This window comes from Salmo trutta, chromosome 24 (genome assembly GCF_901001165.1).
Source record: "Salmo trutta chromosome 24, fSalTru1.1, whole genome shotgun sequence".
NCBI lineage: Eukaryota > Metazoa > Chordata > Actinopteri > Salmoniformes > Salmonidae > Salmo > Salmo trutta.
Window position 1 is genome coordinate 22,155,575 of NC_042980.1, and position 21,423 is coordinate 22,176,997.

General features: G+C 43.4%; 1 protein-coding gene across 4 annotated transcripts; it reads right to left on the reverse strand.

The window, feature by feature from the left end:
- Positions 1 to 7,598: 7,598 nt before the first annotated feature.
- LOC115160941 (vesicle-trafficking protein SEC22a) lies at positions 7,599 to 19,793 on the reverse strand. Of its 4 annotated transcripts, none has more exons than XM_029711508.1 (7): positions 19,675 to 19,777; positions 18,717 to 18,929; positions 15,852 to 16,015; positions 15,368 to 15,541; positions 11,947 to 12,065; positions 11,593 to 11,661; positions 7,599 to 7,895 (listed from the first exon to the last, which is right to left on the reverse strand). In XM_029711508.1, exons 2-7 carry the CDS (start codon positions 18,896 to 18,898, stop codon positions 7,824 to 7,826), a joined length of 780 nt encoding a protein of 259 aa, XP_029567368.1. In that variant the 5' UTR covers positions 18,899 to 18,929; positions 19,675 to 19,777; the 3' UTR covers positions 7,599 to 7,823. The 4 variants fall into 4 exon arrangements, with proteins under 4 accessions (XP_029567368.1, XP_029567367.1, XP_029567364.1 ...); XM_029711507.1 differs by lacking the exon at positions 7,599 to 7,895 and adding an exon at positions 8,742 to 9,501 and having other exon boundaries at positions 19,724 to 19,793; XM_029711504.1 differs by lacking the exon at positions 7,599 to 7,895 and adding an exon at positions 8,742 to 9,501.
- Between the last annotated feature and the right edge of the window lie 1,630 nt (positions 19,794 to 21,423).

Here is a 21,423-nt window from a genome sequence, read left to right on the forward strand (position 1 = left end):
CAATCAGTTGTGTTGCGACAAGGTAGGGGTGGTATACAGATGATAGCCGTATTTGGTAAAAGACCAAGTCCATATTATGACAAAAACAGCTGAAATAAGCAAAGAGAAACTTTAAGACATGAACGTCAGTCAATGCGAAACATTTGAAGAACTTTGAAAGTTTCTTCAAGTGCAGTCACAAAAACCATCAAGCGCTATGATGAAACTGGCTCTCATGAGGACCGCCACAGGAAAGGAAGACCCAGAGTTACCTCTGCTGCAGAGGATAAGTTCATTAGTTACCTGCCTCAGGAATTTCAGCCCAAATAAATCCTTCACAGAGTTCAAGTAATAGACACATCTCAACATCAACTGTTCAAAGGAGACTGTGTGAATCAGGCCTTCATGGTCAAATTGCTGCAAAAAAAACACTACAAAAGGACACCAATAAGAAGAGACTTGCTTGGGCCAAGAAACACGAGCAATGGACATTAGACTGGTGGAAATCTGTCCTTTGGGCTGATGAGTCCAAATTTTAGATTTTTGGTACTAACCGCCATGTCTTTGTGAGATGCAACGTAGGTGAATGGATGATCTTCGCATGTGTGGTTCCCACCGTGAAGCATGCAGGAGGAGGTGTTATGGTGCTTTACTGGTGACACTGTCAGTAATTTATTTATAATTCAAGGCACACTTAACCACCATCGCTGCCACAGCATTCTGCAGCAATACGCCATCCTGTCCGGTATGCACTTAATGGGACTATCATTTGTTTTTCAACAGGACAAATAAAATAAAATGTTCTTGGTCACATACACATGGTTAGAGGATGGTATTGCGAGTGTAGAGAAATGCTTCTGCTTCTAGTTCTCATAGTGCAGCAATATCTAACAAGTCAATAACAAATGCCTAATACACACAAATCTAAGTAAAGGAATGGAATTAGAATATATAAATAGATGGATGAGCAATGACAGAGCCGCATAGGCTAAGATGCAATAGATAGTATAGAATACAGTATATACATATGATGAGTAATGCAAGATATGTAAACATTATTAAAGTGCCATTATTAAGTGACTAGTGTTCCATTTATTAAAGTAGCCAATGATTTCAAGTCTGGATTTAAGCAGCAGCCTCTCTGTGATTGAAAAACAGCTTCTGTCTTTCGGATCCAGCTTTGATGCACATGTACTGACTTCGCCTTCTGGATGGTAGCGGGGTGTACAGGCAGTGGCTCGGGTGGTTGTTGTCCTTGATGATCTTTTTGGCCTTCATGTGACATCGGGTGCTGTAGGTGTCCTGGAGGGCAGGTAGTTTGCCCCCGGTGATGTGTTGTGCAGACCACTCCACCCTCTGGAGAGCCCTGCGGTTGTGGGCGGTGCAGTTGCTGTACCAGGCGGTGATACAGCCCGACAGGATGCTCTCAATTGTGCATCTGTAAAAGTTTGTGAGGGTTTTAGGTGACAAGCCACATTTATTCGGCCTTCTTCACCACTGTCTGTGTGGGTGGACCATTTAAGTTTGTCAGTGATGTGTACACAGAGGAATTGAAAACTTTCCACCTTCTCCACTGCTGTCCCGTCGATGTGTATAGGGGGGTGCTCCCTCTGCTGTTTCCTGAAGTCCACGATCATCTCCTTTGTTTTGTTGATGTTGAGTGAGAGGTTATTTTCCTGACACCACACGCCGAGAGCCCTCACCTCCTCTCTTTAAACTGTCTCGTCGTTGTTGGTAAATCAGGCCTAGTACTGTTGTATCGTCTGCAAACTTGATGATTGAGTTGGAGGCGTGCATGTCCACGCAGTCATGGGTGAACAGGGAGCACGGGAGGGGGCTGAGCACATACCCTTGTGTTGGGGATCAGCAAAGTGGAGATGTTTCCTACCTTCATCACCTGGGGGCGGCCCATCAGGAAGTCCAGGACCCAATTGCACAGGGCGGGGTTGAGACCCTGGGCCTCAAGCTTAATGATGAGCTTGGAGGGTACTATGGTGTTGAATGCTAAGCTATAGCCAACGAACAGCATTCTTACATAGGTATTCCTCTTGTCCAGATGGGATAGGGCAGTGTGCAGTGTGATGCCGATTGCATCATCTGTGGACCTATTGAAGTGGGCCTAGTTTGACAGGTAAGGTGGAGGTGATATGATCCTTGACTAGTCTCTCAAAGTACTTCAGGATGACAGAAGTGAGTGTTACGGGGTGATAATTTAGTTCAGTTACCTTTGCATTCTTGGGTACAGGAACAATGGTGGCCATCTTGAAGCATGTGGGGACAGCAGACTGGAATAGGGAGAGATTGAATATGTCCGTAAACACACCAGATGTCCTACTCATGTCTGCCACGGAGAAGAAGAACCCACAGTCCTTGGTAGCGGGCCACGTCAGTGGCACTGTATTCCTGTATGTTGTTACAAGTACACCATGAGTTGTTAATCATGAAACATACACCCGCCCTTTTTCTTCCCGGAGAGATGTTTATTCCTGTCGGCGCGACGCACTGAGAATCCAGGTGGCTGTACCGACTCCGACAGCATATCCCGAGAGAGCCATGTTTCTGTGAAACAGAGTAGGTTACAATCCCTGATGTCTCTCTGGAAAGCAACCCTTGTTCTGATTTTGTCAACCTTGTTATCTCGGGACTGGACATTAGCGAGTAATATACTCGGAAGTGGTGGGTTGTGTGCGTGCCTCTGTAGTCTGACCAGAAGACCACTCCGTCTCCTTCTCCGGCGGCGATGTTTTGGGTCGGCCTCTGGAATCAGTTCAAATGCCCTGGGTACAAAGGATCCGCTTCCACAAAGTTTCCTAAGGACTAGAAGCGAGGCAGCGCTCTCTTTCGGTGCCATCTTGCTCTCCAATGACCCAACACACCTCCAGGCTGTATAAGGGCTATTTAACCAAGAAGGAGAGTGATGGAGTGCTGCATCAGATGACCTGGCCTCCACAGTCACTCGATCTCCACCCAATTGAGATGGTTTGGGATGAGTTGGACCGCAGAGTGAAGGAAAAGCAGCCAACAAGTGCTCAGCATATGTGGGAACTCCTTTAAGACTGTTGAAAAAGCATTCCACGTGAAGCTGGTTAAGAGAATGCCAAGAGTGTGAAAAGCTGTCATCAAGGCAAAGGTTGGCTACTTTGATGAATGTCAAATATAAAATATATTTAGATTTGTTTAACACCTTTTTGGTTACTACATGATTCCACATGTGTTATTTCATAGTGTTGTGGTCTTCACTATTACTCTACAATGTAGAAAATAGTAAAAATAAAGAAAAACCCTTGAATGAGTGGGTGTGTCCAAACTTTTGACTGGTACTGTAGCTTATATGGCGTACTTGCATAAACAAATGTTGTTTCTACTGATAATTGAGATGTACAAACTATGGCATAAGGGGACCGCAAGCGGATAAGATCCATAATTTAGACTAAGACATTAATGAGCGAGCTAGGACGGACGTATTCAATATAACTATTTGTTTAGCACTTTGAAATGTACAGCGACATAATTACACTGTTCTTCCTGTACACCAAGTCAGAACCGTAGGACAAATAAAGTGGGCAAATAAGCAGACAATGAAAGCTCTTACAATATTCAATGATTACATTTCTCTAAAACAGGTTATAAGCTACATGTGCACCACCAAGTCAGAACATTAGCCGAAATTAAGAGGGGAAAAGAGTCCAAATTATTAGGGTGAGGCACATGGGCTACTAACAGCTTGCTACACAACATACACTAAGTTTACTTTCTTAGCTACAGTATACATATCTCCCTGGCATATTACATTATTTATGCTACAGCATACAAGACATTTTTGGACTCACCTTATTGTGCTGTGCTCACTTGAACAGGAAGGTGGTGCGGCGGTCCTTCGTGGGCAAGTTTTGTCATCATAGTCTGCCATTCTCTGTATTTATGGTGCTTTCAAGACAACTGAGAACTGAAAAAAACAAGGAATATTTCATGACGACGTCAGTGATCTTCAGGTCATAGCTCAAGACTGAGGTCCAAGTTCCTGACTTACAATTCCGAGTTGGATGACCATTCAAAACATATTTTCCCAGTCGGAGCTTGGTTTTTCCCCCCCGAGTTCCCAGTTGTCTTGAACTCACTGAAGTCAGATTTCCCAGTTCCAAGATAACAGTCGTAACTTGAGTTTTCGAGCTCTACCCTTAGATTTGGAGGTGACCTAGTGTCCGCATGAGTGACAGAACACTGAGCCAATCAATCAAGGCGCAACTAGAGAACATCGCCAACCACTAGGCTCCGTATTTTCCGCTGGCTGCCCCACCACCACAGAAAGCACTGAGTAAGGCTGAAACACCTGCATTTTGGAGCTGCCTTACTCAAGAAAGTAAAAAAGAGACCATGTTTGTATGCAGCTTCTTTTTTTTTTTTTTTACATTCTTTGCAAACTGATATGTGACACCTATTAATGCCAAAATAACACGCAAAACAGGCAACACGAAAACAAATGTGGGGCCACCTGCCCTGAATGACAAGTCGCAACATTGCGTTTCAGAGATACTGAAACCGGCGTGCCTGGCAACGACGATCATGCCACACTCAAAGTCGCTTAGGTCATTTGTTTTGCCAATTCTAGCATTCAATCTAACAGTAACTAAATGCATTGATGCCTGTCGGCCTGCTTTATATAGCAAGCCACGGCCACATGATTCAATGTCTGTAGGAGCAAAATATTTTCGTAAACGGGGTGGTGTTCCTAATGAACTGTCCACAGTGTGCGTGTGTGTGTGTGTATATATATATACTGCTCAAAAAAATAAAGGGAACACTTAAACAACACATCCTAGATCTGAATGAAAGAAATAATCTTAGTAAATACTTTTTTCTTTACATAGTTGAATGTGCTGACAACAAAATCGCACAAAAATAATCAATGGAAATCCAATTTATCAACCCATGGAGGTCTGGATTTGGAGTCACACTCAAAATTAAAGTGGAAACCACACTACAGGCTGATACAACTTTGATGTAATGTCCTTTAAACAAGTCAAAATGAGGCTCAGTAGTGTGTGTGGCCTCCACGTGCCTGTATGACCTCTCTACAACGCTTGGGCATGCTGCTGATGAGGTGGCGGATGGTCTCCTGAGGGATCTCCTCCCAGACCTGGACTAAAGCATCCGCCAACTCCTGGACAGTCTGTGGTGCAACGTGGCGTTGGTGGATGGAGTGAGACATGATGTCCCAGATGTGCTCAATTGGATTCAGGTCTGGGGAACGGGCGGGCCAGTCCATAGCATCAATGCCTTCCTCTTGCAGGAACTGCTGACACACTCCAGCCACATGAGGTCTAGCATTGTCTTGCATTAGGAGGAACCCAGGGCCAACCACACCAGCATATGGTCTCACAAGGGGTCTGAGGATCTCATCTCGGTACCTAATGGCAGTCAGGCTACCTCTGGCGAGCACATGGAGGGCTGTGCGGCCCCCCAAAGAAATGCCACCCCACACCATGACTGACCCACCGCCAAACCGGTCATGGAGGATGTTGGAGGCAGCAGAACGTTCTCCACGGCGTCTCCAGACTCTGTCACGTCTGTCACGTGCTCAGTGTGAACCTGCTTTCATCTGTGAAGAGCACAGGGCGCCAGTGGCGAATTTGCCAATTTTGGTGTTCTCTGGCAAATGCCAAACGTCCTGCACGGTGTTGGGCTGTAAGCACAACCCCCACCTGTGGACGTCAGGCCCTCATACTTCCCTCATGGAGTCTGTTTCTGACCGTTTGAGCAGACACATGCACATTTGTGGCCTGCTGGAGGTCATTTTGCAGGGCTCTGGCAGTGCTTCTCCTGCTCCTCCTTGCACAAAGGCGGAGGTAGCGGTCCTGCTGCTGGGTTGTTGCCCTCCTACGGCCTCCTCCACGTCTCCTGATGTACTGGCCTGTCTCCTGGTAGCGCCTCCATGCTCTGGACACTACGCTGACAGACACAGCAAACCTTCTTGCCACAGCTCGCATTGATGTGCCATCCTGGATGAGCTGCACTACCTGAGCCACTTGTGTGGGTTGTAGACTCCGTCTCATGCTACCACTTGAGTGAAAGCACTGCCAGCATTCAAAAGTGACCAAAACATCAGCCAGGAAGCATAGGAACTGAGAAGTGGTCTGTGGTCCCCACCTGCAGAACCACTCCTTTATTGGGGGTGTCTTGCTAATTGCCTATAATTTCCACCTGTTGTCTATTCCATTTGCACAACAGCATGTGAAATTTATTGTCAATCAGTGTTGCTTCCTAAGTGGACAGTTTGATTTCACAGAAGTGTGATTGACTTGGAGTTACGTTGTGTTGTTTAAGTGTTCCCTTTATTTTTTTGAGCAGTGTATATATCATTATTTATTTTTTCTGTATTTTGCCATCCAAATGGTAGGCTATTTCTGTTTCAACAACCCGCCCCTAAAGTGGAACCTTTTCTGTAAGCAGGTACTGGCAGGAAGAGAAGAGAACTTACCAACCAACCTGCCGAGTGTTTGAGTTGATTGTTCCTCTAGATGTCCAGATGGGGGCAGCAGTGCACTGTCATTGATACCATAACAAGGATCGCAATAGATAGGCTGTACTAAATAGTGTCTCCCTTTGTCTTGTCTTCACTAATGATATAGCTATGATATTGGCTAGATGAAAGCAATATAATGATTTAGGATATCACTATATTCCCTACAAAGCTGAATGAATAATAATAATAATTTTTTAAATATACTTGTAAGTAGCCTACAGTACATGTGGTGGAAGTGATTTAAGCAGGACTCATAATACAATGGTCATCTTGTTAAATGATGACATAGTCCTTACCCTTTAAAGCACCACACCTGTGAGCTGGCCATGGATGCTGTGGGCAGTGAGAAAAAAGCCTTAATTATGTCTGTGGGAGTAGATTAGAATAGTCACAAATAGGCCTCTGACGGCCACTCATTTGCGTCCAAATAGAAATAGCATAACAAATGAGCTACAATTTCCCCCTTATAACAGCCAAATGTTCTTCATCTGCATTCAACCGCACACTTCCTGATTAAGAACAGAGGAATATTGAGCCAAGAGCTCCATGTACCTCTGGACGAAATTTCTGCTGCTTCTAATATTGAACACACTAATAATAATAATAATGAGGTAATCACCATGAAGTCTCCCAGAATGCCTACCTCTCACTGCTTCTTGCCTGAAACTCTGCTTCTGTAACTGAATAGGTGTTGCAGCCAGATATCTGGGTCGGCTCTTTATAAGGGGAAATTCAAATGAAACATGTAATAGAAGATTAAGTCAAATTCTTCGTGCACATCAGAAAAGTCGTATGTAAAATGACTATCGTCTTGATTTTGTGTAGTTACATGGATTGTAGAATTATGTCAGTCCAAATAGCCAACATCAAAACGGTTTTATGACCCATTTCATACTGGAGAGTAAGTCTGTTAAGATGTACAGGCTAATATGTTTTGGCCATTGTCAATGACAAATCTTAAAGGCCCAGTGCAGTCCAAAACATGTTTCATTTATTTAGTGTGGCGATAGACATCTATGAGGTGTGACTAATACAGAAAATACCTTGTGTGTGTCATGAACCGGCTCAAAGCCCATAACAAAAAAGGGAGACAACGTAGTGATAACAAATATATTTATTCCTTAACTAAAGTAAACAATATAGAATTAACAATGGTGTATGTAGTCAGTAGTGTAAGTGAGTGGTTGCTTGCATGGATGTAATAATGAGGGGTGTTGAAAGGTACCAAAGCAAAACGACCAAAAACAGTCACAAAAATGCCACAACTAAAATCCAACAGTGTGTCTGCAGGGAGAGTCTCCTCAATGAATGGGGAAAAGGTCTATTTATTCCGGGACAAACCCAGGCATGTCCCATTTCGATGACGACCATCCCGGCTCTGCCCACCGACATCCTATAATAAGGAAAACAAGAGCAAAGAATATGGCAGACAGAGTGGGAGGGTCGTCACAAGTGTAAGAGTGGTTTGAAATGACCACGTGAAATTTCAGATTGTTTTGGTGTTATGTAGTTTTGACCTGCCTGGTAACATCACCAAGCCATACATTTGTTAACAGACCAAAAGAGTTCCAAACCTCTGCCAATAACAGCTAGTTTTCAGTTTCCCTCAGACCACTGACAGTCCTAGCAAAATTCTTGCTTGAGACATTGCTCTTTGCTAAGCTGGGTTTATTTTTGACCATATTAATTGAAAACACTAAGGTTCTTAATTGTTACTCAGAAATGATATTAAAAAACATTGGACCTTTAAGGATTGAATCAGTGCAGTAGTCAGTCCCCAGATATACATGTAGATAGTTTCCAAATGTTTTTAATACATGTTTAGTCACTGCATGAGTGGAGATAATAGATCTAGTCTGACTGACACTGGCCATGGATACGCCCAAAATAAAAACCATAACACTCTTGGCACAATTCCTCAACTCATCATTTAATTAACTAATACCCTGAAATATGGGGTTGGTGAGGGCTCACAGATCAATCCATTCCAGCAGTGGCTGTTACCACCTCTACACCAGGGAGGGTCTGTCAGTTGACTAGCTTGTCCTCCCAGTGCTGACAGTGGGAGAACACCACATTACATCCTTTGTTTAAACATCTGCCATACCCAACTAAGCTATCAAGCAATAGCATACGACTGATGCCTGCAGCAAAAAATAAAACATGGACATTATAGGCTTAGTGAGTGTGCATAATTGTATGGCTTAAAAATCACTGTCCAAAATAAAAGTAGACCATAATCATGCACATCATTTATTCAAAGGTAAATTCATAATCAACACAAATATTTACTAGCCATGTCAACAAAAACAATTGCCTAACTACAAAAATGGTCTAAACATGTGAGACACGTATGGGATGCCAGGGATTCAGAGAATGACAGCTGAGTACTGACCTAACCTCACTGGACAGTACACATGGCAAAAAGAGGACCACATTCACAAACCCTGGTCTCCAGTAGTCCAATTTGCTAACATGTCATAATAGTCTAAGACAGAAACCCCTGTTCAGACTCCTGTTAATTCCGCCAAAGACATTCATGAGTATTAGCCAATTAACTAATCATTTAGCTGTAGTGGCACCACCCATTAATCCGCATCACTGAGGTCACACGAGTGAGCTCAGCATCCATCAGTCCTGAGCTGTGGTGGAGAAGCAACGTGAGGAAGATAAAGGCAGAGATGCCTCTTTTCCTTAGACATTGTGGTTTCTGGTTTTGCTGTTGGTGGTAAGTATCTTTCTGGGTATTTGTCAGACAAAGTTGGTTTGTTTTAGTCTTTTTCCCTTCTTGTTGTTTGTCAGACGTTGTAGCCCGGAGCTTTGCACTGCAGCTGCCTCAGTCTGATCTGTAGTGTCATGAAGGCCGCTACAGCCACGTGGAAGAGGATCTGCCAGACGTTCCTCAGTTCAAACAGGCAGATGTTGGACAGACAGATCAGGGCGAAGGCCAGGAATGACTTACTGTTCCTCCTCACAGAGAAGTAACAAAACAGGTAAAACTGCAGAGAGAAAAGGTCAACTGTGAGAATAGACCTACTGCATTGTATTGAAAAAGAATATCGCTTGCAGAAAACTAATATTTTTGCTTTGAAACCATGTCCAATTTTGACCGAGAGTTAGGCTCAATGACTTTAAAACCGGGATGCCCCAATTTAGTGCATGCGTCAATCCACTACGAGATATCAATAAAAGCCATAGACTATTAAAACAAATACATATTTTTTTGCACATTCAATGTACCCAAGGACACATCGAGTACAATGTGAAAATTGGAGCTAGACTACACAACCAAAGTATGTGGACACCTGCTTGTCGAACATCTCATTCCAAAATCATGGGCATTAATGTGGAGTTGGTCCCCCATTGCTGCCATTACAGCCTCCACTCTTCTGGGAAGGCTTTCCACTAGAGGTTGGTACATTTCTGCGGGGACTTGCTTCCATTCAGCCACAAGAGCATTAGTGAGTTCGGGCACTGATGTTGGGCAACTAGGCCTGGCTCGCAGTCAGCATTCCAATTCATCCCAAAGGTGATCGATGTGGTTGAGGTCAGGGCTTGTGCAGGTCAGTCGACAAACCATTTCTGTATGGACCTCGCTTTGTGCACGGGGTCACGGTCATGCTGAAACTGGAAAGGGCCTTCCCCAAAACCGTTGAAACAAATTTGGAAACACAGAATCTAGAATGTCATTGTATTCTGTAGCGTTAAGATGTCCTGTCACTGGAACTAAGTGGCCTAGCCCGAGCCATGAGAAACAGCCCCAGACCATTATTCCTCCTCCACACTTCAGTTGGCACTATGCAAGGTAGCATTCTCCTGGCATCCACCAAACCCAGATTCGTCCAACAGACTGCAAGACGGTGATGCATGATTAATCACTCCAGAGAAGGTGTTTCCACTGCTCCAGCATCCAATGGCGACGAGCTTTACACCAGTCCAGCCGACGCTTGGCATTGTGCATGGTGTGGCTGCTCAGCCACGGAAACCTATTTCGTTAAGCTCCGCACGAACAGCTATTGTTCGGACATTGCTTCCAGAGGCAGACTTTTGTACAGCTTTGAGAGTGCTACTGCATCTTCATGCGCAAAGACGCAAATGGCAGTCCATAGTATGTGTTGTGAAGCTAATAGCAGTGACGCCATTACTGTGCAACATCTGAAAAATAGCGCACTTGGTAGTGTGCCGGTGCTCGACCAGTCAGCGAAAGCAAACATCACCCACGACAGAACGGTTGATTGTCAAGGGCAATGAACTCCATTATCTTGGCTTCAATGGATTTCGCACTTTGAGTTGTCTTGCTGAAGTTTTGTTACTCTGCTGACTGCTCGATCCACACAGCATACATTGTGGGCTAGTTTAGGAATGCTGTGTTGCACATATAGGGCACAATTTTCCATGGCGTCATTAAGTCATGTACCTACGTTATATAGATATGCACGTCAGCTTTGACATCGGGGTGTTAAACTAGGCATCGTCCGATTCCGATATGTTCACCGATATATTGTGCATCTATATATGTCTAGTTTAACACCCCAATGTCAAAGCTGACGTGCATATAGCTGAAAATGCCAACATTGGTATCGACCGATGTCTAGTTTAACACTCAGGAATGCCTGTACAAATAAATAAAAAAAAATTTTTTATTAGTGCCTTTCCAAATCATGTACAATCAATTGAATTTACCAAAGGGTGGATTCCAATCAAGTTGTAGAAACATCAAGAATGATAAATGGAAACAGGATGCACCTGAGCTCAATTTCGAGTCTTGTGTAAAGGTGTCTTTTTACTTTTAATACATTTGCAACATTTTCTGAAAACCTGTTTTCACTTTGTCATTATGGGGTAGCATAGATTGATGCTGAATGTTTTTAGTTTAATGCATTTTAGAATAAGGCTGTAACAAAATGTGGAAAGAGGGAAGGGGTCTGAATATTTTCCAAATGCACTGCATCTTGGTCTAACACCCCCCTCTGTACACAGAGTTGTGACGTAAATCATGCTGTGGTGTAAAGTGCAGGGTTGTTAGTCACTCAGCACAGTGTCAGCCAGGCAGAAGCAAGCAGCTCTTACTCTTACTAGCTATCACTTACCTGATACAAACAGCCTGCTGTGCCCAGGAAAAAGGCAATCATGTCATTAAAGTCTTCGTCGTTGTAACTCTGCAGATGCACAGGATGGGTAAGGAGGTAGAAGTATAGATGGAGGTAAATTAATGTTCAGCAGCAGGTAGGCCTTTCACAACAAGGCTTGGTGAAACCGGAAACAACCAGCTAACAAAAGCACTGGACAAAAATAGCTCCTGAAATGCTTAAGCTCATCTCCAACTAAGAGGTATTTAAATGATTCCTATGAAGGCTTGGTTTTACATATAGTTACAGGTGTTCACTTTTGTCATACCCATAGAATGAAATAAAATGCAATGCATCTCTCTGGTCTTACTGTACCTGCATAAAGCCCTCTATGGCATGAAACCCTTGGAGTAGATTGAGGCCTCCACAGAAGATGCTTAGCACACAGGACATGATGCCAGGTAGAGACACCGGCTCAAGCAGCTGGCTGGGAGCTGGGAGGAGAGGAAGGGAACTGTAAAGAATCAGCAGTAATGACCTGCTGGCCAATGAGCCATACACACATTAAGAAGCTCTGATTGATACAGCCACATCCTGAAGGACATCACAATACACACTCCCTGCCAGAGACTTCACTGACTTAGGGTTTGGTGTAAAGTAGGCGTGACTAAATTCATATCAATATTAAAATAGCTACATAGAGCAGGATAAGTTTAGGGGTTCTGAGAATAGGTGAAAGAAATGGTAAAGCACTACACCAGGGCTATTCAACTAGATTTTTATGGGGGTCACATATTCAAAAAGTGAATTGCTGGAGGGGACAGACACCAACAAAAACCAAGATACAACCCCTGCCATCTTCCTCATGTTGCTTCTCCACCACAGCTCAAGATTTTGGGATGCTGAGCTCACTCTAGAATGGCCTCAAAGTGATGCGGACAAACAATTAATGAGTGGTGACACTAAAGCTAAATGATTAGTTCATAATCTCATATGAACGTGTTTGGGGTAATCAGGAGTCTGAACAGGGTTTTCTTAGCTTATTAGGACATGTTATCCAATGGGACTACTGGATGCCAGGGTTGCTGAATGTGGTCAAAAACACATACCATACAAAGCACTTAAAATGTTGATTACAGTAATCAGGTTGTTTTAAAATCCTCTGAAAACAAAATGTTCTCTTTACTCCCCTAACACAGAGATAGTGAAAACATGGACCAGCAAGCTATTTATCTGATTCTGTTTTAAGAAACATATTTGAATCTGACCTTGCCATAATCTCAATAAAAGTCATAAATAACAAATAGATGGCAATCAAGTAGCCCAATTCCAAATTTGAGTCTGAAGGAAGAATGCTTTGAATGAATTTCCCCCAGTCATTAGGTTGTAACGTTACATGAACATGTTGCATCATAGAGAAACAGAAGGCACGTACAGTAAGTGTTCCTGGAACATACTTCCTTCAGACTCAAATTTGGAGTCTTCGTTTTCATGCATGGGGTCATAATAGCTTATAGTCAAAACCATTGAAAGAGCCAAAATCATAGCAAATTGGTTTTTTTACATGCCAAATTAGCGCTAGAAACAGCCAGAAACCAAACTAATAGGCCTAGTAGCACTTGTCATTTTGACAATAGGTCAGATTTATTTTTAATTAATGTTCACTATGGAATAAATGTATATTTATTAATTGATTCAAAGTATTCATTGTGATGCAATGCCATTTATTTTCTGTATCAACTCAGTATCCATTTAATCCATAAACTGCACTTTTCCCATCTCCAAACAGTACCAGTTGTATTTCCTAATTGGTGGGAGTGGCTAATCGGCACAGGTGCCTGCAATGTGTAATCAGGGCCTGTGTTTCCCTGAAAAGGTGTTTCCTGACTGTGGGAAAAACATTTGTTTTAGCCATCAGCGTTTACTTTATAAAAGTACTTCATTTATTTTAAAGACTGCGGACTTACAACCATTTATTTTTCAGTTCCTCTTTCAAGCCTTTAAGATGACAAGGTATCAATCAGACAGCCTGTCACAAGAGGCAAGGCTAAATTGATAAAAGGGTGAGATCTAGCCCTCGGGCCTCCAGTTGAATAGCCCTGCACTACACCATCATGTGCAATCTTAGAATTCTCCCAACATCTAAAAAGAAACCACCGATTCACCCCAAAATGTGGAATCTTAACTTCAACGTTAAAACAATGTGATTATCATTCCTCCTACTCTTCCCATATCCACAGCGAGAGAGAAGAAATGTGAATAGGAAAGCAGTGGTTCTTGAGGGAGACAGAGGAGCTGTGGTGACCCAGGGCAGAATCACTTAGCTGGGGTTACAGAGGTGAAGGTGTCAGAAGTTACTGATCCAGAGTGTCCGGAGAGGCAGGCAAGGGGGGGGGGGGGGGGGCTCTATGGAGGCCTGTCTCAGTCAGGGATCACTAATGGAGTGGCGGGCCAGACACACACAAACAGCTGCAGGGTAAGGTGTCATTCAGAGAGCTGCCCCATAGGGCTTTCATGTGATTAACTTTGGCTCTGTTTCCAACCAAGCTGCCCATGAGGTATGGAATGGATGGAAGCCATTTTAAACATGTGCTAACGTGACAATGGGAGATACCTACAGTAAAGGCTTAGGTAAATGGGATAAGGGAAGATTAGAATGAGGTGGATGGAATGCAGATGAAATCCATTTGTCATTCAGTACACAGTTAAGTGATTATGTTAAAGCTTGTGTAGAGTCATATTTTACAGTGCCTAAAAGCATCAAAGGCAGCTAGGTGCTTTGATTGAAAAAGGCCTCAGGCTACCTATTCTATTGGTCAGCTTGTCAAGAAAGAAATAGCCTATCCAAACAGACTCTGGAACAAATTCATACAAGTAGGCCTAGGTCACATTAAAATAACAAATATATTTTAAAAAGCAATGAGTGATGCAACAGATCAGAACGTTTAGCTTAAAAGATGTTGATAAACTATTTATTCACATTATAAGCGCAGCAATGCACACAAGGCAGTAATGTTTGTCCCATAATGCAATTAGAGGGAAAACAGTTGTCAAAATGGCACTGCACATGTGAGCAGTTTCATGTGACCGATAAAAATATCAATTATAAAATGTAGAAATAGAGATCTAATAGGCCACTTTGACATGCCTCATATGTACTTAAACATTCAGGTTTCAAACAATGAAGCATGTCTTCTAAATACATACTGCCTCCAGCTCATTACAAAGTGGTGTGACACTGATTAATAAGCCTGCCTTCAGTTTGCTGCGTTCAAAATAACTGAACTCGGAAAGATCTCACTTCCGAGCACTCAAGACAACTGGGGAATAAAGAAAAATAAAGAGCTGACTTGTAAAAATCTATTTCAACTGTCATCCAACTTGGGAACTCTGGCCTCTTTCTAGAGCTCACTTTCCAACCTGAAGATCACCGACTTCATGATTTGACCTAGTATTTTTAGTTGCCAGTTGTCTTGAAAGCACCACAAGATGCTGCAGCAGAATGCTCTGTATCTGTATGCTGTACGCGTGTGATAAGATGCATAACGAATATACTGTACACGTGCCAATTTAATTCAACTAAATTATGCAAATTAACCTATAGATCGACCAGTCAAATGTATTTCCGTCGACTGGCATGTCAATCATTGAATAGGCTAAAAAGCATGTCGCAATGGGAATTGTTTTATCCCGGACAGTTGGCCATCACCAATATTATTCATCAGCTTATCAACAAAAAAAATCCAGCCAAAAGCCAGCTAACGGAAACCCCGGTGCGTGCATGTGTGGAACTTACTCATGCTCTTGTAATGTAAGACGTTGCGGCGCGAGAAGCCGGACCGTAGGTCCTCAGGGGACAGCTGGTATGTCGGTATCATCTTGAGCTCTGACTGCATGTCAGCCAGGCTGATCTTAGAGGTCAGAGAGCAGGGGCTATTGTAGCGCTGCTTCGTATCCTGGAGGAAGTCGTCTGGAAGTGCCAGTAAAAAAAAACTAAATGGTATTAAAAATACAACCTACGCTGGAAAGGAACGTCATGGCAGCATCTGCCGTTACTTGATTAGTATGATAATAGTAATTATATAGGTACAACAGGGTTTCAATTTGAAAAAGTGTTGCTTCAAAAACAGGGAAACCCTGTTTGATTTGACAGTAAGGCAAAATATCATTTGTAGGAAAAACATAGCCGGGTCACAGATCATGTTGTCATGCCATACCGACCATATGAGTTGGTTACAGGACCAACAGACATGGGACCAGGCTAGGGAAAACAGACTCACCAAAGTCGCTGGAGGAGTAAGGCCTCACAGCGTTGCGGATGAGAAAGCCATCGCACCTGTCGAGAAACTGGCTCTGCATCTCTTCCAGGAAACAGAAGGCCAGGGCGTTGGGGCAGTTCTCCGTACACACCACCAGATATCCCAGTCCCAGAGAACTGGTGAAACTAACACACAACCAGCATCTATTGCAATTGCAGTGCTGAACAGTGGGAAGTACACCAACCAAATCAGAAAAACTAAGAAATGTCCTTGCATGTGATGACCTTCAAGACCAAATTCAATTGTCTGTAACAAACACTGGCATCATACCACCTGTTTGGAGAATGATATCTAAGATATAGCCTAACACAAAAAAATCCTCACCACCGGTGTTTCCAACAAATTCATCAATAAAATTACAGAAAATCTATTCAACATTTTAACATCAGGTGGCTTGAAGGCTTGTTAGTTGTGTGACTGCATTGTAGAGCAGAGCGATGCCAGTATGTTTACCACTGTAAATAACTTCACAGAAAGAAACACGACTCACCCAACAGGCATTAAAAAGAGAGGGGGAAGTGGGAACAGCGAGCTCCCGCTTCTCCCCCCTCTCTGCTTATGATGAATAACAGTCATTTGGAGCGTGCCAGGCAGGGGCTGACTAAAGGCTCCACCCACCCGGAGAACAACCCCTTAAAAAAGGTGCAATACATCCGAGTTAAGCATGGCCCAAAGGGATCTTTAAATCTTTCCATTCAATTAACCAGTGATTTAATTGCTGTCTGGCACGTCCTCAGTTACTTTCCTTCAGTGTCAAGGCCAATGTTGAGCCTTGATTAAAGGACCTTGAGATATCAAATGAGGCTTCAGACTGTAGAGTGGATGGCCAACCAACCCTGCTGCAGGAGAGGGATGAGAGTGTGTGTATACACACTCCTTTTTATTCAAGCCAATATCTGCTGTCTTAAAATGGGACCAATTAGCTAATAACCCATTTCCATGTAAACAGACCATCTCTAAGCATTTTATAAAATGACAGTGTTAACACCATTCAAAGCAAAATTATACTATCAAATATTATTGGTCACGGACACATTTTGTAGAGGTTTTTGCAAGTGCAGAGAAATGCTTATGTTTTATAACTCCAACAGTGCAGTAATACCCAACAATACACACAAATCTCAAAAATGTCAATGAAGGAATTAAGAAATATCATAATTAGCAATATCAGTCCAGAATATAAATATATGATGGTGTGGATAGCCATTATGGACAGTAAATTAATAGAAAAGGTGTTTACAGCAGTAGTTATATAGGATAAGCCTAGACCACAATACAGAATATACATATGGTGGTTAATAGTGGGTAAAACAGTATGTAAACATTAAAGTGACCAGTGTTGAATGACTCTGTACACATAGGGCAGCAGTCTAAGGTGCAGGGTAGAATACCGGGTGGTAGCCGGCAAGTAACAGTGACTAAGTTCAGGGCAGGGTACTGGGCAGAGGCCAGCTAGTGGTGACTATTTAACAGTCTGATGGCCTGGAGATCTAAACGTTTTTTTTCAGTCTCTCGGTCCCAGCTGTACTCTCTGCGTCTTCTAGATGGTAGCGGGGTGAACATGCCGTGGCTTGGGCGGCGGAGGTCCTTGATGATTTTCTTGACCTTCCTGTGACACCAGGTGCTGTAGATGTCCTGGAGGGCAGGCAGTGTGCCCCCCGGTGATGCGTTGGGCTTACAGCACCACCCTCTGGAGAGCCCTGCAGTTGTGGATGGTGCAATTGCCATATAAGGATGTGATACAGCTCAACAGGATGCTCACGATGCTGCATCTGTAGAAATTTGTGAAGGTTAAGGGACAAGCCAAATTTCTTCAGCCTCTGTTGCGCCTTCACACTGAATGGATCATTTCAGTTTGTCAGTGATGTGCACGTCGAGGAACTTGAAGCGTTTCAACCTCTCCACTGTGGCCCCGTCGATGTGGATGGGGACGTGTTCTCTCGGCTGTCTCCTGAAGTCCACGATCAGCTCCTTCATTTTGTTGACTGAGGGAGGTTGTTTTCATTCTGGCACCACTCCGCCAGGGACCTCACCTCCACCCTGTCTCGTCATTGTTGGTAATAAGGCCTACCAATGTTGTGTCGTCTTCAAACTTGATTGAGTTAGAGACATGCGTGGACACAGTCATGGGTAAACAGGGAGTACAGGAGGGGGCTGAGAACGCACCCTTGTGGGACTGCCGTGTTGAGGATCAGTGTTGTGGAGGTGTTGCCTAGCTTCACCACCTGGGGTTGGCCCATTAGGAATCCAGGACTCCGTTGCACAGGGATGGGTTCAGACCCAGGGCCTGAGCTTAGTGATGAGCTTGGAGGGCACTATGGTGTTGAAGGCTGAGCTTTAGTCAAAGAACAGCCTTATTATAATTATACATAGATATTCCTTATGTCCAAATGGGATAGGGCAGTGTGACGGCGATTGTGTCATCTGTGTATCTTTTGGGGCAGTACGCAAATTGTAGTCGGTCTAGGGTGTCGGGTAAGTTGGAAGTCATGCTCCTTAACTCTTAAAGCACTTCATGATGACAGAAGTGAGTACTACAGGGTGATGGTAACTGAACGATATTACTTTTGCTTTCTTGGGCACAGGAACAATGGTGGACATCTTGAAGCAAGTGGGGAAAACAGACTGGGATAGATGTTGAATACATCCGTAAAAACTCTAGCCAGCTGGTCTGCACATGTTCGGAGGACAAGGCTTCGGATGCAGTCTGGGGGGGTATAGAGAACTGCTAGCAACTTTGGGTGGTGAAAATATCAGTCTACTACAAGAGTTAATATAAAATCTTTGATAATACCACTTTATGATTCACAGTTAAGCCAAACTTACTGGATATTGAACTTTCCTGTCTTCAGGGAGCAGCGGCTTGGGAAAGTGGAGAGTTTCTCAGACAGAGTTTTGATCTGCTTCTTGGTTTCCTGTAGGCCTTCGTCCTGCTCATAGTCTGTGGTGGCAGACAGGGGTAGACCATCCGTACTCCTCATCACCAAGGCAAACAGGACCATCGACATCTTACTGCCCTACACGCACTCAGGACTGACACTTTCAAAACAGAGCATGTTCATAGATTCAAGGGCATGATGATTGTGAAGTCATGCGCTTTCTGATAAAATTTAACTAAATCTGATAAATCTTAACTAAAATTGCCAGATTAGCCTGGCAGCATATCAATATTACCATCTAATCTAGACTGCCACGGTTCAGTACCTTGGATAGCACCTTGAGGAACAGCTAGTACTAACGACAACTGTGTGCCCACGTCACCGTCCAGACGCTCGCTAGCAAGCTACATGTGGCTTGAGTGAGCCTGAAAACATTTGTCAGTTTGCCATGATATGGTCCACGCATAAGCGATTGTCTGGGCATTGCTAGCTCAGCAACACTGGACAAGTAGCTAGTTACCTTTCGCAGCAGGATAATGCTGGGTAAACCTTTGAGGATGGCGCAATTAAAGATAGTTGCTAGTTAGCGGTTTAGCTTAATTTACATCGCATATTCAATAGTCGGGACTATTCAGAGTTTTTTAAAGTATTGCAAAATCTAGCTATATCTATGTCGCATAATTTCACAAAGGCGCCACCTTGCTAAAGTTATCTGGCTAGTTAACGTTAGTTGCTCAAACAAGCCCTTTGAGCTCTCCTACCTGTTGTCAATTAGCTAGCTAAAGTTACCAGCTAGTTACTGCACATGGCTACTGCTGTAGGACGCTAGCTAGGAAAAGCAAAAATAACATTGTCAAGCATGGCCTTCAAAACACAGACAGGAATTGTTATTTTTGCAAGCTAACCTGAAAAGACACGTGTCAATGTACCGCTGCGAAGTTGATGCTAACGTACCATCACAGGGCGGGCACGTTTCATTTTTATAGCTACATCCATTCTTCTTCTATGGTATATTGGCAATCACACAATTGAATGTGCATCCCGCCACCTACTCTGCGGGATGGAAACAGAACAAAAAAACGAACAAACTAAAAAAACTCAAAAATGTTTTTTTCTGGTTTTTTTTTTTACTGATCTAATGCTTACACAGGCTCAAGGGGAACATGGGAGGGCGGGTCTTCCGGCGCCAGTACCCCTTACAAGTCTTCAGATGTAAAATACATTTTAAAAAGTCCCAAAAACTTTTCTGCCACAGCCACAATGATGTCCAGTTTCTTCGACTTCTTTGAGACTTGTGCTGTACAGTTTATAGCTGTGGCAATGAACGCAACAAAATCCACCTTTTTAACACACATAGTAAATGTTTGCTTCCAGTCAAAAGATACTACAGGCTGTGGTGTATCCACTACCATATCTTCACTAGCATCACTTGTTTTCTCAATTCTTTTAATCGCCTCCACATAGGAGATTCGATTGACCGCCCTAACTTTTGCAACCTCAGTCTCCTTCACCCTTACAGGGCACTCCAGGAACTCAGAATCATGATCCCCACCACAATTGCAACACCGTCGTCCTTCTACACAACGTTCTTCAGTATACTCTGTTCGTCTGCACACACTTTAAACATGACCAAATCCTTTACAATTCTTACAATGCAGGGGTTTGGGGACGAAGCCTCTTATAGCATATCTTATAAAACCAAGCAACACTTGCGTAGGTATTTGCTCTTCATAAAAAACAACAGGACCAACAGACTTTCGTCTTGTTCGCCATTCACCCAGTGGGTCAGACGCCGGGCACCAACCACACCAGGAATTATCTTCAGGTATTCAACTTGAATATCCATCATCACCCCTGAGATGACTCCTTTGACGGGTGCTCTACTCCCGAAATTCAAAACACAAAACTTTAGTTGTCCAGATTCTTCTGAGACCCACTGCAATCTTCCTCTGTTCTTCAGAAATACAATGAATAAAAATAAGACCACTCCTGGTCACTCTGACAAACTCCATTTTTCAAAGTGTATACTTCACCATTTGACACCTCAAACGGGTTTCCCCACATATGCATCCTTACGCAACAAACACATCCCAACAAGCGATTCATTATCATTCACACACACGTATCCTCCACTCCAATTTTAGACAATTTCCTTAATGTTCCAGTTTTTGATACTACTGTTGTCCATTCAGAACAATTGTCTTCACCAAATTTGCTCGTGTTACGCTGTTTGATTCGAACTCTGCATCCACTTCCGCCATCTTCCCACCAAGCGTGGTTACAGCCATTGGAAAGCTAGCTAGCTACTGTACACACAGGATAGAAACTCTGTCTGTGTTTACCAGACAGAGTTTAGATAGACATCACAAAATTGCATCTGTCACCTTTTGGCATCTGTGAGAGCATGGCAGCGCCATCTTGATTTTGAAGTAGTCCATTTCTTCTTATATGAGTTGGCAAACAAACTGAAAGTGTGCACACTGTCACAAAGAGCAGTGGTTCCCAACCTTTTTTGGTTGCTGTACCACCAACTGAATTATGCTCTGCCCGGAGTAACCCTGAAGCAGTGGAGGCTGCTGAAGGGAGGACGGCTCATAATAATGGCTGGAACCTAGCTAATGGAATGGCATCAAACATATGGAAACCATGCGTTG

Excerpts from the sequence above, each read along its gene's own strand:
- LOC115160941 (XM_029711507.1), bottom strand. The coding sequence starts at position 18,898 with ATGTCGATGGTCCTGTTTGCCTTGGTGATGAGGAGTACGGATGGTCTA. Across the intron at positions 15,542-15,851 it reads TTACTCCTCCAGCGACTTTG|ACGACTTCCTCCAGGATACG; the intron begins GTGAGTCTGTTT and ends TGGCACTTCCAG. Across the intron at positions 12,066-15,367 it reads CTTACATTACAAGAGCATGA|CTCCCAGCCAGCTGCTTGAG; the intron begins GTAAGTTCCACA and ends CTCTCCTCCCAG.